The 21,660-nt window shown below is 41.2% G+C and overlaps 1 protein-coding gene across 1 annotated transcript; it reads right to left on the bottom strand.

The window, feature by feature from the left end:
- Positions 1 to 3,920: 3,920 nt before the first annotated feature.
- On the bottom strand, positions 3,921 to 14,952 carry LOC311122616 (uncharacterized protein; the record flags this gene model as incomplete). Its single annotated transcript, XM_084196957.1, has 3 exons — positions 3,921 to 11,215; positions 11,449 to 11,581; positions 14,930 to 14,952. 3 exons carry the CDS (start codon positions 14,950 to 14,952, stop codon positions 6,203 to 6,205), a joined length of 5,169 nt encoding a protein of 1,722 aa, XP_084053083.1. The 3' UTR covers positions 3,921 to 6,202.
- Between the last annotated feature and the right edge of the window lie 6,708 nt (positions 14,953 to 21,660).

Consider the following 21,660-nt stretch of genomic DNA (forward strand, 5'->3'; position numbering starts at 1 on the left):
CCTCGTTCAGCGAGGAAGTGGAGAAGACCATCAAGTGTGGCTGCATTGGCTGCATGTAGCACGCTTCACACAAACCTGCTACCGCCGCTGCCAAGCGCACCAGAGAGAGAGCGAGAAAGCGAGAAAGCGAGAGAAAGAGAACCAGAGAGGAGGAAGGAGTAAGAGAACGAGAGAGTATAAAGAAATATATATAAAAACCTCTATCTATATATTATGGACAACAATGTTTGTAAAATAGGACATTTCCTCCCCTTCCATGGGTGTGTGACGTACAGAAACACAGAGAAAACAAACATCAACAACAAAATGGAGAAGTGTGAACAACAACAACAACAACAACCAAACCATTGTATCTGCAACATTGTTTTGAAGGGTTCTAGAGATGTTGAAGGTGTTACATTCAGAGCAAGGCATCAACCAACCCCTTATACACACATGGTCTAAACCTTTGTCCCCTTGGCTCATCCATCCATTAGGCCTCAGATAGCCTAACCACCATCTGCTTTCTTTGCTTCCTGAAGGCAGTATGTGTAATATGATGTCCAGCCTGGTCGGGGTGGCAGGCGGGAAGAGGTACAAAGATATAGAAAAACAGACAGAGGGAGGAGAGTAGAGTTGGGCTGTGGTTAAGTTTGGTTAGGCAGGGCAGGACTGGGCTGAGCAGGAGTTGGGCTAGGGCTGGAACTGGGCTGTAGCGGGCTGGTATAAGCTAGCCTGGACTGTAACTGAGTTGAGCTGGGTTAGGTCGGGTTTAGATGGGCCAGATTGTAGTTGAGCTGTGCTGAGCAGAGCTGGTGCTAGGTCGGGCTATATCTGGGCTAGGCCGATTTCTTATTGGACTCTATCCTGGAGTATTTAGAACAAGAGATGTCCATTCTTTTCATTACTGAACAGACCACTGCACTGAATACCAGCACTGAGAATCACAGTCATTTGCCCTTCACAGCACATACACACACACACAACACACACGCACGCACGCACCATACTAGAAGACGGTCTTATCTGAGCAGAAGGGTCGTTCCATTAGAAGCAGTCAGAAGGGGCTGTCAGATACACGTTGTGAGGCAGGTAGACCTTCCATTCCCCTACAGTAGGCTATAAGCTATACCCCCACCTGGAGCAGGCAGTACCCGGTGGATACCAATCCCCCAGCATGCATTGCCTCAGGATGATTTGCATAAGCCCTCCCCCTTTGAGCAGGAGGATGATTAGGCCCCTCCCCTCAATGCCTGCAGTATTAAATGTGTGCAAACTGTTGCATGTGAGAAGTTTGCAAATGGATATGTAGAGCTTTTTATTATGTTTATTATTACGGAACAAAAAGGTTCAGAATATTTGTTTTGTTATGTCTAATTTCAATTATTTGTTTTGCCTTGTTTTGTTTTTATTTTTTATTATATTTTGTTTTCTGATGTAACCTAACACCTTTAGCCCTCTCTTTATACAGAAAAGCCTAACAGATTCTAATATATATATTTGTATTTCATTTTGGTATAGTATTTTTATATGTTAAAGAGTAAATCTTTGTTTTCTGGAAGCTTCTATTGGAACAGGCAGGATGGCATTTGATTGGTTCCCTAGCTGTTTTTATTTGTTTATTTCACTTGCTCAAACAAGGTAGTTTGTAATTGTCCAAAACAAGGTAGTGAATGGTTGGCCTTGTTGTGTAGGCGGCAGTATTGATGTAGAAACATGTTTAATATTGTATATGTTGTCTTCCATGTGAATATGACATCTAATTCATTTGAAAGTCTGTGTGCTGTTTTGTTTGATTTTTTATTTATTTTATCTTAAAGCTTTTTCCTGTAGAGTATAAAAGGCATAATAATTGTCGCTGATTTTCAACAAAATAAAATAAGAAAAAAAAAGTTAAAATAAATACTAGTGTAACTAAAAAAAGCTAAGGTATTTGTGACATCCCTTAATAGCCAGTTATGACAGTGTTTTCTCTCCCTCTGGCTCAGACACATTCCTCATTGGCTGTTGGGCCCGAGTGGGTGGAGTTCAAATGCAAATGAGTGAGATGCTCCTCCCACTCTGAAATAAATTGTTCCTGTATTTACTATACCATACTCTGAAATATTGTGCAAGGGTTCTGATCGTTTTGTGTTGAAGTATTAGTTGAATTTCTGTCATTTTAAATTGGGGACATTTTCCGTTGTAGACAGAATTATATGATTTAAGTGAAAGTCACAGTCGACTGAAACCAAGCTGCTGTAGGAAGCGTACTTATTGTGGACGTGCACAAAGATGGTGTCTACATTTTGCCTGCATTAAATTGGTGCTGCCAACTTACCATTGTACTGTGGTGGGAGGTAAAAAGATGGTGAGACCGTAGGCTGAATGACAGCAAACTGTAGACCTGCCATCTTTCTGTACGTTTGCCTTTGGATCCACTTACAGCAATCCTATTTTAACATGCACAGTTAAGGGCTGGATTCAATCTGTATCGCTGAAGTTCAGCGTTATAGGGTGATTGAAATGTAAAGGTAATGTTCCTGCGTTAGCGGAGAACGCATTCACGGTAAACGCTGCATATGTCGGCTCAATCGGAAATTATCTTTCAATTGTGATTGCGCAACCTGTAACACTTTAGTGATACAAATTGAATTTAGCCCTAGATGTCCACATTCTGACTGGCTATAGAACACAAATTAGAGATTAAATGGTGCCAATCGCAGAGTAGAGCAGTCCAACCTGAATGTATAAATGTGTATAGATAAATATGAACTGAGCTCACTCCTGAAGTGGTATGGTTCAGCTGTTATCCTGTTTAGTTTCCAGTATAAAAGAGACCACATCCTCTTTGTTTTCTAAGTGGGAGACCTACAGGACGGTTTTCCTGCGAAGTAGGATGAAGTTGCCCCTAGACACAGTTCTGTGGTCAGTTTGGTGTTTTTCCCCACTAATGATTAAGGTAAAGCTTTGGGGAGGGAAAGCTGATCCTAGATCTATGCTTAAGAACAACTTCTACCCAGAGCGTCCTGTTGCAGTGGACTCCTTGTTAGCCCCAATGTTAACCTTGTCTTATATACCCCGAGGTTATCCGAAGGTGTCCACATTGTATGATATTGATGAACTGTCATCTCATCCTTTAGCTTAACGTTTAGCTCTTTACCTCGCAGATTTCAACATGAGTTTATCACAGTTCTCGCTTCATACTCATATTGATCGTTGCAATTCAGCCGGATTCCATTAATTCTAGCGTGAAATACTTAAAGACTCATCCACCATCTGCGAGAGAACTGTACTCCGTATCATGTCATTGTGAAAGACGCAGTGTCTCTGTTGTATTGAACTGGTAAAAAATGAACAAAAAAGAACAAAAACTATAATAATTCTCTGGTCTGTTTCCTACAGAAGTGCTACTTCTGTTGCTTTGGTTGTGTTCCGTCGCAGGTGTGATGGTGGGATTGAACTGAAGTCCCATTGATGCTGAATGTATGTAGTATCTATCAATCTATCTATCTATCGCCACCGACAAAATGTTTACTGAACCTCCTCCACTTTTCATTCATTAAACTTTAATGTGTGTGCTTTTAACATGGACTCTTAACGTGTCTCTTCATTGGTTTGAATGGAGTTTGTGTGTGTGATAAGGGGGGCGGGGGTGGGGGCGGGGGGGGTAGACAGAGTTCAAAATCAGTTTGAGTGGCATGACCGAGTTACCCAATTTGGAATAAGTATATATTTTTTTACAAAGCATGTAGATACATTGGAGGAAGAGTACAGTGCAATCTTAATTGTATTTCCATGATGGTATGATGAACATATGAAAGTCATTCTTTATAAAATCATCAAAGTGAGGAATACAGTTGTTTTAGTTAAACCTCATAAAATGACACAGTAGATTAGTGAAAGCTAACCACTGAAGATGGATGCATGGAAAAACGAAGCATGACACAAAATATACATTTCAAAGATCTTTACATCAACTCCAGCAAGAATACAAAGTCACTAACGTAAAAGATGTCTCATTATTGGGATTAACATAAATACATCAGTTATTTATTTCCAATATACAGAATCCCAAACTATAAATATCCACAGTAAAGAATAAAACATGTTCAAGTTTGATATTTGGTGGACTGCTTCATTTAGATCTACTGTATGCATTTATCTATAGGGGTTTCTTAAATAACAATATAAAACATGAATTATACCTTTTGCATTTACAAAATGATTACTTTTAAAGTGAAATAACCATAATAAAAATAACACTGTGCTAAAATGTATTTCTTATGACACAAACGGAGGTCAAGCTATTGCTAAAGTACGGAAGCATCACACCAAGAAAACATCTTCCTGAAACAAAATAACAATCTGAGAAATAAAATACATGTCAGACAGGCTATTTCTATAACATTGGGATATTGTACAGACTGATCATTTACAAACACTTGAAAAGTATAATTTTTTTCTCCAACAATTTTCATATGTCACCAGGGGTCAGTACACTGCAATATAGTCCAAATAACAGGCAAACACACCCTAAGCTCATAAAGTATGGGCAAAACATATCAATCCAACATTAGATACAACCTGTGGCTCCATGTGCTGTAGCATCATTCCCTGGCATCTGCTCTCAAACAGCAGACATTCTTAAAGTAACCCCCTTGCAAAACAGGTGACCAATGACACGTCTTTCAAGGGTTTATCATCAGTTATTAATGCTCATTCAGTACAAGACCCAGAGAGGAAAGGTAACGTACATGCATAGTCTTAAAGTTCTGCAACAAAAGCTAGTTTTCAGATTGAACAAACAAATACATGTTTAATAAGACGTAGTTGAGGTGAATACTGCATTTCAAGAGTGGGCTGTTGTTGCACAGGTGAAAGACTGGAGAAACAAGTATTTAAATGTAAACACTACAGGCAGCTAAAGCACATGCAACAGCAGGTAATGATCACACCAGAGGGAAAACATCACCATTAAAACTAATGAGAATCAGAGAAGATGAGAGGGAGGATCAGAGATACAACATAGCGAGGCATTGTAAAGGGCAAAAACAACTCGGACAGTATTTGAAAGTTAAACACAGCTACGATAACAACAGTTAAGGCTACTGCTCGGGAACAGAAATATCCCCAGAATCTAAAATGAAACACAGACACAAAAAGAGAACTCATTAGAATAACAAACCATGATGCTTCTTTACACATTTAAAATAAACAGTACATGATGAGAAGCAGGGTGGGTGTATAGCAGGAAGATGGAGGAGAATAAGGACTGAACACATGGAGGGAAGTTGTGAATGAAGATACACAGATGCACCAATGACCAGCTCTATACAATAACTGGAGAAGGTTTAACATCTGAAGGACCACATCAACATGACACAATGTGTGCAGACCTGCACCAAATCCATATCTAGAACAATCCCTTTCTCCTCCTACAGTACGTGTCTGTGCAATGGCCAGAGAATTGAGGTTTCACCTGTTAGCAACACTTTACATCTGATGAATAAGGCACCTACCTGATCACAAAAAGTCACACACACTCGCACAACTCTTTGATCGCGAGATGGGCTGGAGACATAGATCTAAGGCTATAGATCTAAGAGTGATGTTCAGTGAAACCTGGGCTAATTTTAAATTGAACGATTGGCTTGCAGTCAGAGAACATCAATATTTGTTTTTAGCAACATGGTGCTGATGTTTTCATGCCATTATTACTAAACCTCACAATAATGTTTTAATCATGGAAAAGAGACTTCTGTGATCTTTACAAAACACTTGGACAAACAAAAAGGTGGAGGACATGGCATGCTGTAGTCTGAATAACTAGCATCAAACAAACCAAAAACGTCTGACATGTTTACAATGCAGATATACCCTTATATGAAGATAATCGCCATCTCCAGCCCAGTTAGAGAACTAAACAAGATCAAACCAGAGGCCAGATGGAGTTTTGCCTCTGTATAACACAACACTGGTCTGACAGGAACCCTCTCAGAAAACACAGCAAACACACACGACTTTAAATATCTTCCCATCACCATTTTGCCTTTGAAGCTTATCAAGTGTTGGCATTGCCAAGCTCCCCCCCTCCCCCCAATCCATCCAAATGATAATTTACCAACACAGCTTGGGAGGAACACACAAAAATAGGTACGACCAGTCCTCTGTAGAATATTCCAGATACGATAAAAAAAAGTTATATAACCAGCTTGGCTGTTACAGTCTGTCTGCACGCTAGCTATTTCTTCCTGGTGCGCTTGGCTGGAGTCTGTGTGCTCTTCTGGCTTCTCTTTGTGGCAGCCTTAGGAGACTCACTCTGAGCAGGTTCATTGGCCCTCTTTGTGGCAGGCTTAGAGTTTGCACTCTGAGGGATGGAGGGGGATGGAGTGGCCTCCATCTTCCTTTGTGACCTTGTGAGTACCTGGTCAGGAGAGCCTGATGTTTTGACGTCCATGTTCTGTTGAGGAGACTCAACCTCACTTTCAGTGCCTTTGCTCTCAGCACCTTTACTTTCAGTGACTTTAGTCTCAGATACTCTACTTTCAGAGTGTCTCTTTGTTTCACCTGCTTGTGTTGGCATAGTCTTTTCCACCCCTGCCTTCTCCGCTCCAACCTGCTGTTTGTTTGATTCCGTCTTAGGGGTGATGGCAGAAGCAGGGGTGTTTTTCTGTGCTTTTGGGGTCATCGCTCTTTGGGTAGACCTCTGTGGTGAAGCACTCTCTTTCCTACCGATATCCCTTAAGGTTTTACTGCTACTGCTAGTCTTGACTGATCTCTCCTGGACAGCAGCTTTTGCTGGAGTCTTTCTACTAGGAGATGGCTGCGCTCGCTCTGTTTTGACTACACTTGGCTCCTTCACACTTTTATCTCCAGAAACAGATAATTTCTGCCTCTGGGCAGTGGCCGGTTTCAATTTAGTTGGTTTTGCCAATTTCGTCTTTGGGGGTTTAGAGGGTTTGACTTTGGAAGCTTTGAACTCTTTTCTTGGGGCCCCTTTTGGCTTCTTGGAGCTTTGTTGACCTTGCATCTTCTCCCGTATATTGGAGTACTTCCGCAGGATCCAGGAAATGGCTGGGTTCTTGGCCTTCGCTGAGGCCTTCTGGCCGTCGGCTGGCTGTGCCTCTGCAGAGGAGAGATAGGCTTTGGTGGAGATCCGGGTGGCCGTGGTCAGCTCTCTCTTCTCCTTCCCTTTGGGTGTACTTGTACTGACATCCTGCGCCAGGGCTTTAGCAATCAGCTTCTGGCTCTTAGGGTTGCTCTTCACAGGGGAAGCGATGGCAAACTTCTTCAAGTGTTTCTTCAAGCGCTCGGCCTGCAGGCTAGGGAAGAGCCCTTTGGACGGCCCTTGGGACATACCGGGGAAGAGCAGCTGGGTCTCAGAGGGAAGACGCGTGTTCACCTTCTTTACGATGACCATTGATTGGGTTTCTGTTGACTCCATGTACCAGCGGCAGATACTGGCTAGGTCCAAATCATTCTTGAAAAGCATCTGGACAAGGGAGTACCTCTGGTGCTCCGAAGACTTGGGCTTGCGGACCCGGCGCTTGCTCTTCCATATCACTGCCTGTCTGTCTGCCTTGTTCTTGTGTTTGGGCGTTGGTTGTCCCTCTTTGTCTATCTGGACCCAGCCTCTATGCATCTTATCGAACCTGGTGTTGAGATTAGAGATTTTCTGTTGGTTTTCCTCTACGTCTAGTAACTCCAGGAACTTGTGTCGAGACTGTACTGGGGGCTCCAGCTTGGGCAGGAGGAGAGGAGTGACTAAGCTGGAGGGCAGAGGAGAACTGACCAGCAAAGGAGAATCCCTCAGTGGAGACTTGATTATCCTCTCAGGTTTTAACTTGATGGGTGATAAGAGTCTCACTGGGGATTTCAGCCTACTGGGAGATGCCACTTCACTCTGTTTCTCAGCTGTGATTGGAGCACTGGTTGAGGGCGTGGGTGACCTCTGGACTCTCAAAGCAGACTTCCTGTTCTCCACCGCAGTTGGTGGGGTTGTCGGGGTAACGGACTGGCTGGCCACTTCAGTTTTACTACTCTCACTCCTCAATGGCATTCGCCCAGGTTTGTCTGAAGCACTGCTGATGGAAGACCTGCTGGAATCTCCAGATGGAATTTTGTTATCCATTGAAGTTGGTGCCTCTACCTTCTTCAGCAAAGTTGGTTCCTCTGAATTCTTCAGGGAAGTCAATTTGCTTGGTTCTCCCTCTTTAGATGGAGCCAATTTGCTTGCTTCTCCTTCCTTTTTGGGAATTATTTTGCTTCTTAGTGGACTACTTTGTGCTTGCGCCTCACTCTTTTTAATGATTGTACCCTCTGTGTGAGCAGAACCCTGACTGCTAACTTGCAGACTCACAACCTTTTCAACTTCAACTTCCTTTGCTACTACCATCATTGACGACCTGAGCTTTGGTCTTGTTTGCACCCTAGTTTCCACTGCCGTGTTCTGTGTCTTGCTGGGTTTGGGTTTTGGAGCTGGCTGAGCCGTTTCAACTTTCAGCTCTGCAGAGCTCTGGGTAACTGCACTGTTCTGATCAAATGAAGGGAAAAGATGGGGGACAATAGGAAGAAGAGGAGAGGCAACGGGGAGGGAAGGGTTAAACTCTGTGCAGGGGAGTGGGAGGGAGGTAGATGGTTCTGGGGGGACAATGAAAGTAACAGCAACTTCAGTGGGAGGGGAGGTAACTAGGAGGAGAGGCGAGACGACAGGGAGGGGAGGCGAGACGACAGGGAGGGGTGGCGAAGCGACAGGGAGGGGAGGCGAGGCGACAGGGAGGGGAGGCGAGGCGACAGGGAGGAGAGGAGAGGTAACAGCTGCTGCCTGTTGCAGTCTGGCTGATCTGACAGGGTGTCTGGGCTCAGGGATCCTGGGGGAGTCGACTGGTGTGTCTGGGACTAGAGGAGTGTCAGGAATGCTCTGTCTTGCTGTTATAGTGATCTGGCTTGCTTCCGCAGGTGTCTTCGTGTCAGGCAGGTTCTGAGTTGCTTTAGCTTTAAAGGTTTTTGTGCGACGTTTGGACACAGGGCTTTTGATCACTTCATCTGGAGGGAATGAGACTTGAGGAACTTCTGGCATGTTCTCAGAGGGTTTCTCAGATTGTTTCAGGGAGGCCTTGGTGGGTCGTTTCGACAAGGGGCTTTTGACGCTTTTCCCAGCAGCGACCGGGGCGAGAGGAGTCTCAGGTGAGACTTGTGGAATCTCAGACACATTCTCCGAAGGTTTCTCAGTCTGTTTCAGAGAGGCCTTAATGGGGCGATTAGTCTTCGTAGGAGTAGACTCTGGGGTGTTTTTAGCTGTCCGTTCACGCAAACATCTGTCAGACTGTCCTATAGGTCTACCATTCACATATCCACATATAATCATATTCTCTGTCTCAATCACTGCAACTTCCTTCACCCTTGAAGGAATCACCCGTGCTGGAATACCCTGTTTTTCAGCACGTCTTGGAGGTGATTGTTTCACAACTGCCTCATCAGCCTTTTTAAAGGACGAATCAGCATCTGTATTTTTCTCTTCAGGCACATTGTTGCCGTCACCTGGAGCCAAGTCTGGTTCAACCTTGCCCGTTTCCTGCACCTCCATCCTTTCACTCTCTGTGGGAACCTCAGATGGTTTCTGGTCATCTGGACTCTGATGTTCCATAGGCTCGGCCTGCTCTTTATCAATTGAACCTGCACTCACTACCTCATTCTTCTCCTTGTCTCCAGTGCTCTCCATGGAAGGGGTCAGGGATTCAGATTCCTTTTGTTGGGTTTCAGAGATAATGTTCTGGCCCTCTGGCACACACTGCAGCTTATCCTGGACAAGCTCAGCTTCTTCTGATGTCTTATGTGATGGGTTCACATCTTTCCCCATCACCACTTGCTCTGGGCTTTCACTCAAAACAATGTCATTATTAACACTGTTTACATCCTGATGTGCGGTCTCGACCACAGTTTGAGCTAGACTATCCTCTGATGCTACGCTCTGCCTTGGCTGCTCTGAGTCTGTCCCTGCACACTGCTCGTTCTCCACTGGGGGACTCTGTGAAGGAGGTGGAGGGTCAGTCTGCTCTTTGCATTGACTCTGGTCTGTCTGACTAGTCTGAACAATCAGCTCCACCTCACTGGCTGATGTTGCTGCAGTCTCTATATCCCCAGCCCCAGGCAACTCCCTTTCAGCTGGCTGCTCCGAGGGAGTTTTCTGACTGACCGTCTCCAAAATACCTCCAATGAAGGGCATATCCACAAAAGGTACACCCTCAGGCTTGCCAAGCACCTGTTTAGGGGTGACCAGAGTATTGAGATCTGGCATTGGAGTGAGACAGTTGCCACTATAGTTGCGGGCGGACTTCCTGGCTAATGTACGGACAGTCTTAAGCTCCCACATCTCCTCCACGTACATGTGACCTCTGGTGCTTTTCCTGGCGTTGTGTCGCGGGAGCCGACGGTGCTGCCATTTCTGGAAACAGTCTGTGATTGGTTTGTCGATGCAGACAATGTCGCAGTGGCCAAGATCAGGGTCGGTTACAAACTGACACACTGAGGAAGAGTCCCTAGGCCGATGGTAGGAAGACCCCTTTATGGTCTTCCTTGCTGTCCTGGGGGAAACTGGGGGTATGATGGTGGGGGTCTTTTGGAGTGGACTCTGTTTGACCAGCATATCTCTGGTACGTCCAAAGGAGCCTCTTTGTCTTGTTGAGTGATTAGCATGATTGTGCCTTTTCACAGAGGAGCCGAGTCCATTGCTGTAAGTATCTGCTCTGATTGAAGAGTCAGAATTGCCCTGCCGTTTATCCATAGTACCGGCGCAAGCAGGAAGAGAGGTGGTGAGCACAGAGGACAGCTTCTTACCATCAGCCAAGCTGCTGGACTTCATGATTTTGATCTTTAGAGGAGCATGGTCACTAAGAGGTTTACTCTCACCGTTGTCTGTGCTTCTGAGAAGGGTTGCCAAAGCCTTAGACTCCCCTGGGCCAGGTTTACAGAGATCCAAGGCCGGCCCAGCGGCCCCAGATACATTTCTTGACACAGCAGTCTCAGGGGTCTTCTCTGGGGCTGCCAACCTGCTACTCCTGGTACCAACTGTTTCTCGCCCCTCCGCCGGTCCTTTGGGAGTGGAAGCCATGGGAAGTTTCTGGCCAATCCTCCCCTTCTCCAGGGTCTCCAGGCAGGGTTCAGGGCTAGGACCCTGGAGGGCGCCGTGCTCGACTGAGCAAGAGGGTTTGAAGGCAGAGGCTGGTGAAGTGCTGGAGGAGGATATAGCCTTGACCTATAACAAAGAGAACAATGAGATTATTCAATACCTTAACTTAGTTATTACATAGACAAAACATATTCACTCCACAGAGCCTTAGTCTCTAACTTCCTCTGTATCTTTTTGTTAATGTATTAGGTATCTGTGTCCTCTGTTTTGTTAATTTGTGACTGCCTTTCAGGGACAGTAACTATCTATTCAAATGAACTGAATTGAAAATGCACAATGAGAGTGATGCCTATACAGACCTCTGTCTGTAGGAAGCCCAGAGCGTCGACAATCTGCCTCTGGTGATGCACACACAGCTTGGCCATGAACTGCTCCAGCGTCGAAGTGGACTGGAGGTCCCTGGCCTTCGCTGGACTCAGCTCCAGACATTCACTGCAAGACAAACAGGACAAGGATGTTTATATTTATTGTCAGGAATATAAATGTAGGCTTATACATTTCCAAAAGCATATAAAAAATATGTTTTAATGGATGCTATTAGAAAGAAAAAATAAGTCAGGTTATAACATATGAAGATCAGACCACCTGGATATGGACCATAATGAGAGTTACGATAGCTATAGGTACTTAAAATGCTGTCATACAGTGGGATAAATGCATTAAGGCCATCCACTTTCCCTATGGAGATTAATAAAGTATTCACAGCACCCATAAAAATACATAGTTTATAGTTCAGAAAGAAATGTTATCATGAAAACGCTAAAGACGTCAGCATGCTTCAGTTCGGCTGGCGCCTAGCCAAGCTCGGCTAGCCGAAAGAGTGTGCTTGCATACTCCCTTAAAAACACCTTAGCTTGAAAAACAAGAAAAAAGCGGCAATAGTACTGTTTGTCCATTTTGAAAAGCCATAGCCAGTATACACTCCCTCAAAATAGTCTGAATGAATCTAAGAAATCAGTCATTAATTTACGATTTTACCAAGGAGATCTTAGTCACGCAATTTTACATCTGACTTGGATGTTTGGTGCAGTATTTCTCAAGTGAAATAATTTGCATGAGGACAAGTCGTCTCTCGTTGAATGACAACAGGCACTTCATTGAAGAATCCCTACTGTTGACCAACTGCCGACGAGAGGGCGTAGACTTCGGCTATCAACTTCGGATTGCCTTGACAAAAAAATGTGCCCGCACAGCCGAAAAAACCCTTGCCGATGTCCAAAACGAATAGAAATGTCACAAAATGTCGTCATAATATATGCACAAGCTGTTCTGAACTGTATCGTCTGGGAAGCATGCAGATGCCTTGAGTGCTAGAGAAAAATGATATGGAGATAAATAAAAATGAAAAACGTTGACAAAATATAAAAATGGGGAACAGCAATTGATCCATAATTCAATGTTCGGTTCAGTTTTAGTAAAACCTAAACCAAATATTGATTTCACTTGTCCATGTCAGCATTTCCAGCAGGCCTGGATATCCTCAAATTCTATCCATTCATCTATAGAATGAACCTGGAACCATTACAACAAAGAAGTAGTCATTAACATCAAAGCCCGTCTGTTGGTACATCTTAGTGACACCATTATTTCATAGAAACATGAGACCCATCATCCACATTGCACAGTCTGGTTTGAAATGTTTCCATCTTGATACAATTGAAAAGCAATACAGCAACAAAAGTTAAGGCTGAAATATTGTGCTAGTAAAATGTTATATACAAAATATGATTTAGTCATTAATTGGGTTGATATTAGGGGTGTAACGATTCATCAATAAGGAATCCGGTTCAAATGTTTAAAAGTAACTGTCTATTGTTTCCAGATTTCTCTGAAATATTACCTATAATTAATTACAATATGAGTGAAATAGTTTTGATCACAAAAAATGTCAATTAAGTATGTTAAAAAGCAGCTTTTCTGTGTTGGAATGGTGTGGGAGTATACCAGTCATTATCATTTTTCATGAGAGTAGACCGCTGATTGGCCAACTCAGCCTATGAGCCAACATGCCATCATGTTCTATGAGGAAAAAGCAAGCATTTTTTAAATGGTCTGTTTGAGATAGAAGTTTGAGGTGGGTTTTTTAAAAGTGTTTTCTCCCCCTCCAATTTATGCTTTGGCCACAAATATGAGTATAGGACTAGTTAACAACATTATTTGGGTATGAGTTAAAGGTCCAATGAAGCCATTTTTATCTCAATATCAAAATACTTTCTGGGTAACAATTAAGTACCTTACTGTGATTGTTGTCAATTTAAATGGTCAAAAATAAAAACAGAAATAGCTTCTCTGCAAAGAACAATTTCTCAAGCAAGAATTTTGCTAGTACTGTCTGGGAGTGGTCTGAGTGGGGAGGGGAAAACTAGCGGTTATTGGCAGAGAGGTTTGGAACTCTTTCTTATTGGTCTATTAACCAATTTACCATCTGGTGATGTCACCAGGCAGTCCAAAACTCTATCCCACAATAACAGGTTGAAATTTCAGGCAGTCTTTTCAAACAGCTCTTACACTAAAAAGGGCATTAATCACTTCACAGTTTCACAGTATTATTACAACCTCAGTGTGGAAGTACAGTATATATAAAACATGAAAATCAAATGTTTGACTGCACTGGGCCTTTAACAGAATATGAACTTTTAAAAGTGAGATTTTCACTGGACAGTTACTTGCGAGTGCATCGTTCCGAAGGACTCCAAACCGATCCAAATGTAGCATGAAATCGGTCAGAAAATCGATTAAATGTTACAAACCGTCGTTTCACAAACGTTTTTACAAATAGTTTCTACCTTCTGAAAATACCTCATATTTTGTGACTGAACTGGTGCGTCCTCAAACTGTATGCAACTGCATATGACAGTAATTGATCTACAAGTCATCTTGCATGCCGAGCAACCCCAATACCTATGCACAGCTTCCTGTGTTGTCCTATTTACGTTCCAAACTTAATTTTATCTGCTGTAATCTTTGTGGCATAAGAATGCAGGTGATTGACTGAGAATTATATCTGCAGTGACATTATGCTGAAAATAACAGATTGATTCATGATAATATACAGATTAATTTATGATAATATATAACATGCTCTTTCCATGACAGACTGACCAGGCGAATCCAGCTGAAAGTTATGATCCCTTATTGATGTCACCTGTTAAATCCACTTAAAATTAGTGTAGAAGAAGGGGAGGAGACAGGTTATAGAAGGATTTTTAAACCTTGAGACAATTGAGACATGGATTGTGTATGTGTGCCATTCAGAGGGTGAATGGGCAAGACAAAAGATTGAAGTGCATTTGAACAGGCACACCGGTTTGAGTGTGTCAAAAACTGCAACGCTGCTGGATTTTTCACGCTCAACAGTTTCCTGTGTGTATCAAGAATGGTCCACCACCCAAAGGACATCCAGCCAACTTGACACAACTGTCAACATGGGCCAGCATCCCCGTGGAACACTTGACAACTTTTATCCATGCCCTGACAAATTGAGGCTATTCTCAGGGCAAAAGGGGGTGCAACTCAATATTAGTAAGGTGTTCCTAATGTTTTGTACACACAGTGCATATTCGTCCACCATTTAGTGGCAAATATTTTTTTTTACTTGAAATGTTCAACTTTTCTTTAAAGAACATACTGTATATTTCAACTGTTGGAGCTTTATTGTAAAATAACCATGTTGGTTTCACTTTAAGGTTATGTTTAGACATACCTCTGTCCTTTGCAGCATGACCAGATAGTAAAAACTGGCAACCATGTCCAGATGCAGGCGGGTCCTAACACACATACCTCAGAGAAGTCAGCTCAGACATATCCAGCTCCTGAGCTCCATCAGCAGCAGATCTTAACACATGTTAGTGCATTGAATCGTATCGAACTGAATCGCATCGTTTCGTTCCTCTTATCACATGATCACACCGAATAGTTTCAAACTAAAATGCATCGTTCCTGTATCGTAGCGGAGCACATGTATCTGGTACAGTGGAGGCTGCTGGGGGGAGGACGGCTCATACTAATGGCTGGAACGGAGCAAATGGAATGGCATCAACCCATGTGTTTGATACCATTCCAGCTATTCTACTCCAGCCATTAACCACGAGCACGTCCTCCCCAATTAAGGTGCCACCAACCTCCTGTGATCTAGGAGTGTATCGAAACATCTTTGAAAGGGAAGATGCTGGAGCTGATATTCAGTCAGACAATTATGACCTTTATTACTGGCTATTGTTTTTAATTGTGTGTGGGAGGAATGACAAGCTCATGTGCAGTGTTAAATATGCATTTGGCAAAAGAAGAGTATTCACAGGGTAGGCCTAATGAATCATTTGCAAGTGATGATCAGGAGTGTATAATTAGATCTACAGTATTTAATTCAGCTACTAATTTTGTGAAACAACAAAAATCAGGCCCATTACAACATTTTGTAAAATACTACACTAAAGTGTTTTGGTTGAAAAAATGACAGAGAATTCATTTTTCACAATAACATTTATTAGAAGAATAGGTGATTTTGAAAAGTGATTATTTTGTCCAGTGAATTTGACCTGTTACAGCTTCTCTTTTTCAAAATGGCGTTTTTTCCTTACAGGATACAACAAGTAAATTCTTACACATGCACAAAGACAATTTATCATTGGTGCCCCAGGTTCAATGCAACATACATAAAATCAAGATCATAACCACTTCACTTCAAAGATTACATATAGATATTTTATTAGTCAAGTTGTCAAATCAAAATTGCATTCAAAATTGGAAAATGTACTAGTGCAATCAAATTAACTTACTGATTAAGTCCTCTCTACCAGAAAGACAATTGACCATAGCCAAGAAGTTCTAATAACATAGTACAAAAAAAAAACATTAATAAATTACAGTACAAAAATGTAAGTCTGTCAAACTGTAAATGGCAATTACTGAAATGAGGTCCAGTTAGGTTTAGGTGTACCTGCTATCTGAGCATCTGACTACATAAACCAAACAAATAAGAGTTTTCTTTTGTGTTTTTGGCTTGACTAATGAATTAGGTATTTCATATATGAAATATAATTGCTTATCGGACACTAAAGCTGGCAATAAGAATATATGAAATATTTTCTCTTTCATAATTTTTTCAAAAGCCTCTCAGTCCTCTATGTTTGAAGTGTAATGTCCCAAGCATTGCAAGTCATCCCAATTAGTCCACAGCATAGGGCAAAAAGGGCTGCTTTCAAACATTTTAAAAGGAAAAACTTGCTATTATAGACTCCATATAGTACAGTCTTAATCTAAAAGCCGTAGAGCGGTCAAACCAAAGATAAGTAGCAACATGTAGGCTACCAAGCAGAGCTCTAAATCAGAAGGGCTTAGAGAGACGGAATAGAGAACATCCAACAAAATAAATCTTCCCAACAAACCACATCTTTAAAAAAAAAAAAATATGATACCTTGCACTCTCATTAGAGTAATTGTGTTAATCGGAAGAGGTTTGACTAACGCGGTGTCAATCTACATCCGTTTTTAAATTAGGCCTACCAAAATGCACGATTGGATGCACATTTTTCTTTCTCTTCAAGGATTCACATTTTCCACACATGCTCAGAGAGTAGGTCCAAATGTATTCTGTTAAACAGTAGTTAATTATCAACGCAGTGTGATAACTATGTGTCTGAGGCACTGTGGGCTGGAGACATAAATGCAGCTTAAAAACCATGTTTGGCTAACATCTTACCTGAACTGAGTTTACATTGACATTCATTGCGTTTTAAAAAGACTAATAAATAAACACTGCAGAGATTCAATTGGATGTTTTGGCTCAAACACGGGACTACCTTCAATCAAAGAATAATTGTGCAAAAAGCCAAAAAACAATCCACTTGTAAATCCACATGCGACTTAAAAATCAGAGAAACAACAAAAAAAGCTAAACTGAAACTGCCACGGTTTAGCTTAAACTAGTATCTGAACCATTTTTGGTGTATGTTGGATTTTGTTTACAGGACTTCAAGTCCCTGCTATGCCTAAGTGTATAGACAGTACCTGAAGGAGTGAGGGGTGTGTGTTTTGTCCCTGAGGGTTTCCATGTCTCTCTCTCTCTCTCTCTCCACTTTTCTTTCAAAACTGGGGAGTTGAGATCTGACCACGATAACATGAATATGTACATGACAATTCACACTTACGTGTTTTCTCAACAGAAAGGGGAGGACGGGGGAGACGAGCAGAAATAGAGCAAGAGACAACAGCAACAACAGAAGGGACAGTTATTTCACAAACACCTACAAAAACACAAATGCACCCGTGTTATTTACCTTAGAATTCATAGAGGGAGTAAAAATGATTTAGCAAACATTAAGAACACATGGTATATATGAGTTAGTTACACAAATCTTAAAGTAGGCCACTGTATAGATCATGGCCGGTTCTGACTAAGAATTCAAGTCTCAAAGTTCGATTATGTGACAATAAATTTGCCTTGCATACACTTCAGTGATTTTAACAAATCCTTCACCTACAGGATTCAACCAATTCCACTTCACATATCCAACAATACAACACGTGCTGCCTTCAATCCACACACCGGCAATCATGCAAAATCTAATTTCTTCATACATTTTCCTAAATATAAAAAGGTATTTAAGTTTAAATGTCATCAGCAAGTTCAAATATGACAGAACAGTAGTCTGCGCTCAGGAGTGCCACTGCTATGCAAATAAACTCTCAAAACCAGACAAAACTTTTACATTTACAACAACTCCAAACCCCACCTTCTTTTCAGTATACTATACACCTACTGTATGTACACATCAGCACACTGTCTTTAATCAAAGGCCTTTCTGAAGACCGCTTTTACTATGGAAACCATTGACCATATCCTTGTCAACATCCAGTCAAAACAGAAGAATGGAAAATGAGAAAGTAGTTTTGACATCTCAGCTGTACTTCCTGAATCTGTGATAAGCGCTAAATATAACTCTACTATGTACCAATAAGCAATATGTATTTGTATGTATATACACACACACAGTTTTATATATGCATCTGTCAAATCTGTCTGTGTATAGTTTGGTAGAATTAGTGTTAAAACTGTTTACATTCAGGGTTATTTAAGTGACGAGACGCATCGTCCTCTCCTTAAATATGGCATGAGTCAAAGGTCTACAACATCTATCATGTCAAGATAAATCTTCACATTGACTTGAAGGGTCTGCAAGCTTCTGAAAAGCTAGAGTGTAAAGGGTTGAATCAAATTTCTCAGACTAATTGGGAAGAATGGCTACTAGATACTCAAAAACAGTAGAAACATTTTTTACCTAAACAGTCAAAAACCAACCACCAAAGAACATCATAAATACTCCCTCAACCTTTAATATACGAGTCAAGCAGGGTGCATTAAACCTTTACGGAACCTTGAATTATTCACAAAGGGTATAAAACCCAGTCCTTCATTTTCAGTAGTCTCATAGAACCGCCTTATCCAAGAAAATCTTTGCTCATTTCAACCTTTGCCAAGTTGTTTTCAAGTCATCTCAATACATAAATTATTCCGTAGCTTAATGAACCTGATAGGCCATGGACGGCAAATCACAAAACTGATGACAACAATAGCAAGATTATGGCATAAATCTAAAGCAGCAAGTCAATAAATAGCTAGCAGAGTTCAACACATCAACCTGTACTGCAAGAGAGCTTTTGCCCATATCCCTGGCTTGTGTTTATGGGATGTTGCTACATCCGTACACCACTGCCTCGAAGTTATATTTATTTGATAAGAGGTTCAGTCCTTTTCTAGAGATGAGGTAGTAGAAACCAACAGATTTGCTACTGTAGATTTGTGTTATTTCAACATTAAAGACATACATCACAGGTTCCATAAGTGGTGTTAACACGCGTCTCATTTGTTTCGTATCATGCAAGAATGGATAGCATGCAAAATGCTAATAAAAAAAGGAGTTGGAAAAACTAAACCTTGAATTGTTTCTCTCCAAATAGTGTAATCTTGGCTCAGTATTTGGACTTATAACGGCAATCCATTTTTTTTAATGGCAGGCAATTACCTAGGACCAAGGCTCCATGACTGTCATGGTAACCCAGAAAAGCCTTGCAACTCAAAATGTTAGTTTACTCTGATTAAAGTAATTTATTTTGACTCGTTTGCCTTCTTTGTTGTCCGTCCCAACTAATCCACTATTAAATTGACTCATCCTCAAAAACAAAGATGAAAATTAAGATTAATTTCTGATGACCAATTACAACAAATTGAACTCATAAAAATATATTGTTACTCCTGTGAAGCATATGTCTGGACTTGGGGGTTAACTGTATGTGGCTATTCATGTTGATCACAGTTGGTTTGCAAGTTCATCAAAAGATTCTACATATAGACGGGTTAGCTGACGTCACTAAAATATGCATGCTTCAAAGGGGCAGAAGTCCATGTGTTATGATTCTGGACGGTCAGATAGCTAGCAACAATGACAAGAAGTTGCCATGTGGGGAATTGTAGGTGGCTTGTTGTATCTTGTTATTGATACCACGTCTTGTTTTGACTTCATGTAATAATAATAATAATAATAATAATAATAAGCCAGTTAGCAGACGCTTTTATCCAAAGCGACTTACAGTCATGTGTGCATAAATTTTTACGTATGGGTGGTCCCGGGGACGCTATGTCTACGCTAATATGGCAAAAACTAGTTAGTTAGCTAACCAACAAATAACAATGTATTTGAGAGACAAGTGCTCATTGTGCACATTTGTTTTCAATAAAGATTTGGAGAGGAAATAGTTTCCATGTTGTCAACAATCCTTTAATACTAAGCCAACCCTGCTTGTTTTGCTCCACGGTTGCACACGCATCAGTTTTGTTGCTAAACACACCACCCATCTTTATACAATGTACATTTAAAAGTAGAACTTAATTACATTCACACCAATTAGTGGTCACCATCCTTCTATCCACCTGCAAGACTAAAGGAAATGTCACAGAGATTCTGAAATGCTACGTTGTCCTTTTTAAACATTTTATTTAATTTTTTTACCTGAAAAGGAGACTGTATGACCAGCCTTGCCTGAGGAAAGTTCTTGTTTTTTGCATTTCTTGTTATATTAGTGAAGTTTTAGCTACAAACTCTTAATAAAAGAGATTATTCCTATGTGTTCACTGTAGGCCGAAATATAACTTGATACACACATACACACACGTAGCTCAAATGCTTGTGTAAATATCTAATTTACATCTAACCTACTCCCGATTTACATGAATGTCTGCAATGCGTGTGGATCTCAAGTTAGGATTTTGGTCCAGTCTCAAGAATGATGCATTAAGAGTTAGAAAAAAAACATCTTACTGTCTGTATCATAAAGATTTCCAAGAACTGTACTAATACAACCTGTCTAATGACAGTAGTAAAACAAGTACTGTAATATAAGCCTGATACAAGGACCATAGGGGCTTGATCCAACATTCTGGAATGTACTGAGGTATAACTGTTGGTAGGGTGAGTAGTAGCATACATATACTTTGTCCAAATTCACAGCCAGACGCCATGTTGCTGCTCCTAAGCATTCTATTTACGATGAGTATGTGGGTTCTAGTTCCTAGAATTAGGTAGGTAAACTTGGTGTACAATTCTGAGATTTCCATAAACAGTTATTGGTCGGTATTACCAAGGAGGAGCAAATATGGCGTTGGTGGAATTATGTGAAGTCGTCTAAGAGCATCATGATGTTGAAACTGCAATGGACTATCTATGCTTCTGCATATTGTACACTTCTCCACAGAATTTCCTTAGTGTTATGTCCCACATGGCAAAAACCTGTTTGAGACTCATCAATTTACTGCATTGATATACTGTACTATAAAGCTGCACTCTAACATATGATCAGGAAAAGATAAATAAATAAAATCATTCATTTTTGGAATACACAGTTAACATAAAAAAGAAAAACGTTTAAGAATGAACATTTCCACCTGTCCCTTGTCTTTACCTTCTGTCAAGTAGGGACAGTCATCCCTAGATGTAACGTGACTACCTGAAGTTTGTTGTGCTCAGATTCAAATTGAAAGATTAAAAAATATCCAGAAGGCTCAAACTGGTCAATAAATTCTATGGAGATCGGTTAAGGTATGTTGTGAGAATACCTGAAAGGGTCGGTGCACATATCAGTCAAATGGTAAGACATCCCAAAAATGTCTGTTTGCGGATGTACAAACTATATTTCCCCTTTTTCAGATGATACAAGAGGCATGGAAATAAGTAGGCTATATATCGGTCTGAGAGAGGTATGTTTGTGTATAGATATCTAACATAGTATATACATTTCTGATAAAGATAAGAGATATGCATTCTGACAAGTATTGCAGCCCCACACAAACATTATCCTGAGTTGTGGTGAAGGCTACGAGTGAACACAAGTAACAAAATGTTCCATTCGCACTACACGTGACATATGAGTGGTTGTAATCTGACGTGCTTTTGGATAGTTTAGTTCTGAGGTTTGGTTGGTAACTAAGAAGGTGGTGAAATTGTGGACAGGGGAATCTG

This window comes from Coregonus lavaretus (assembly GCF_964263955.1).
Source record: "Coregonus lavaretus genome assembly, contig: HAP1_SCAFFOLD_4640, whole genome shotgun sequence".
NCBI lineage: Eukaryota > Metazoa > Chordata > Actinopteri > Salmoniformes > Salmonidae > Coregonus > Coregonus lavaretus.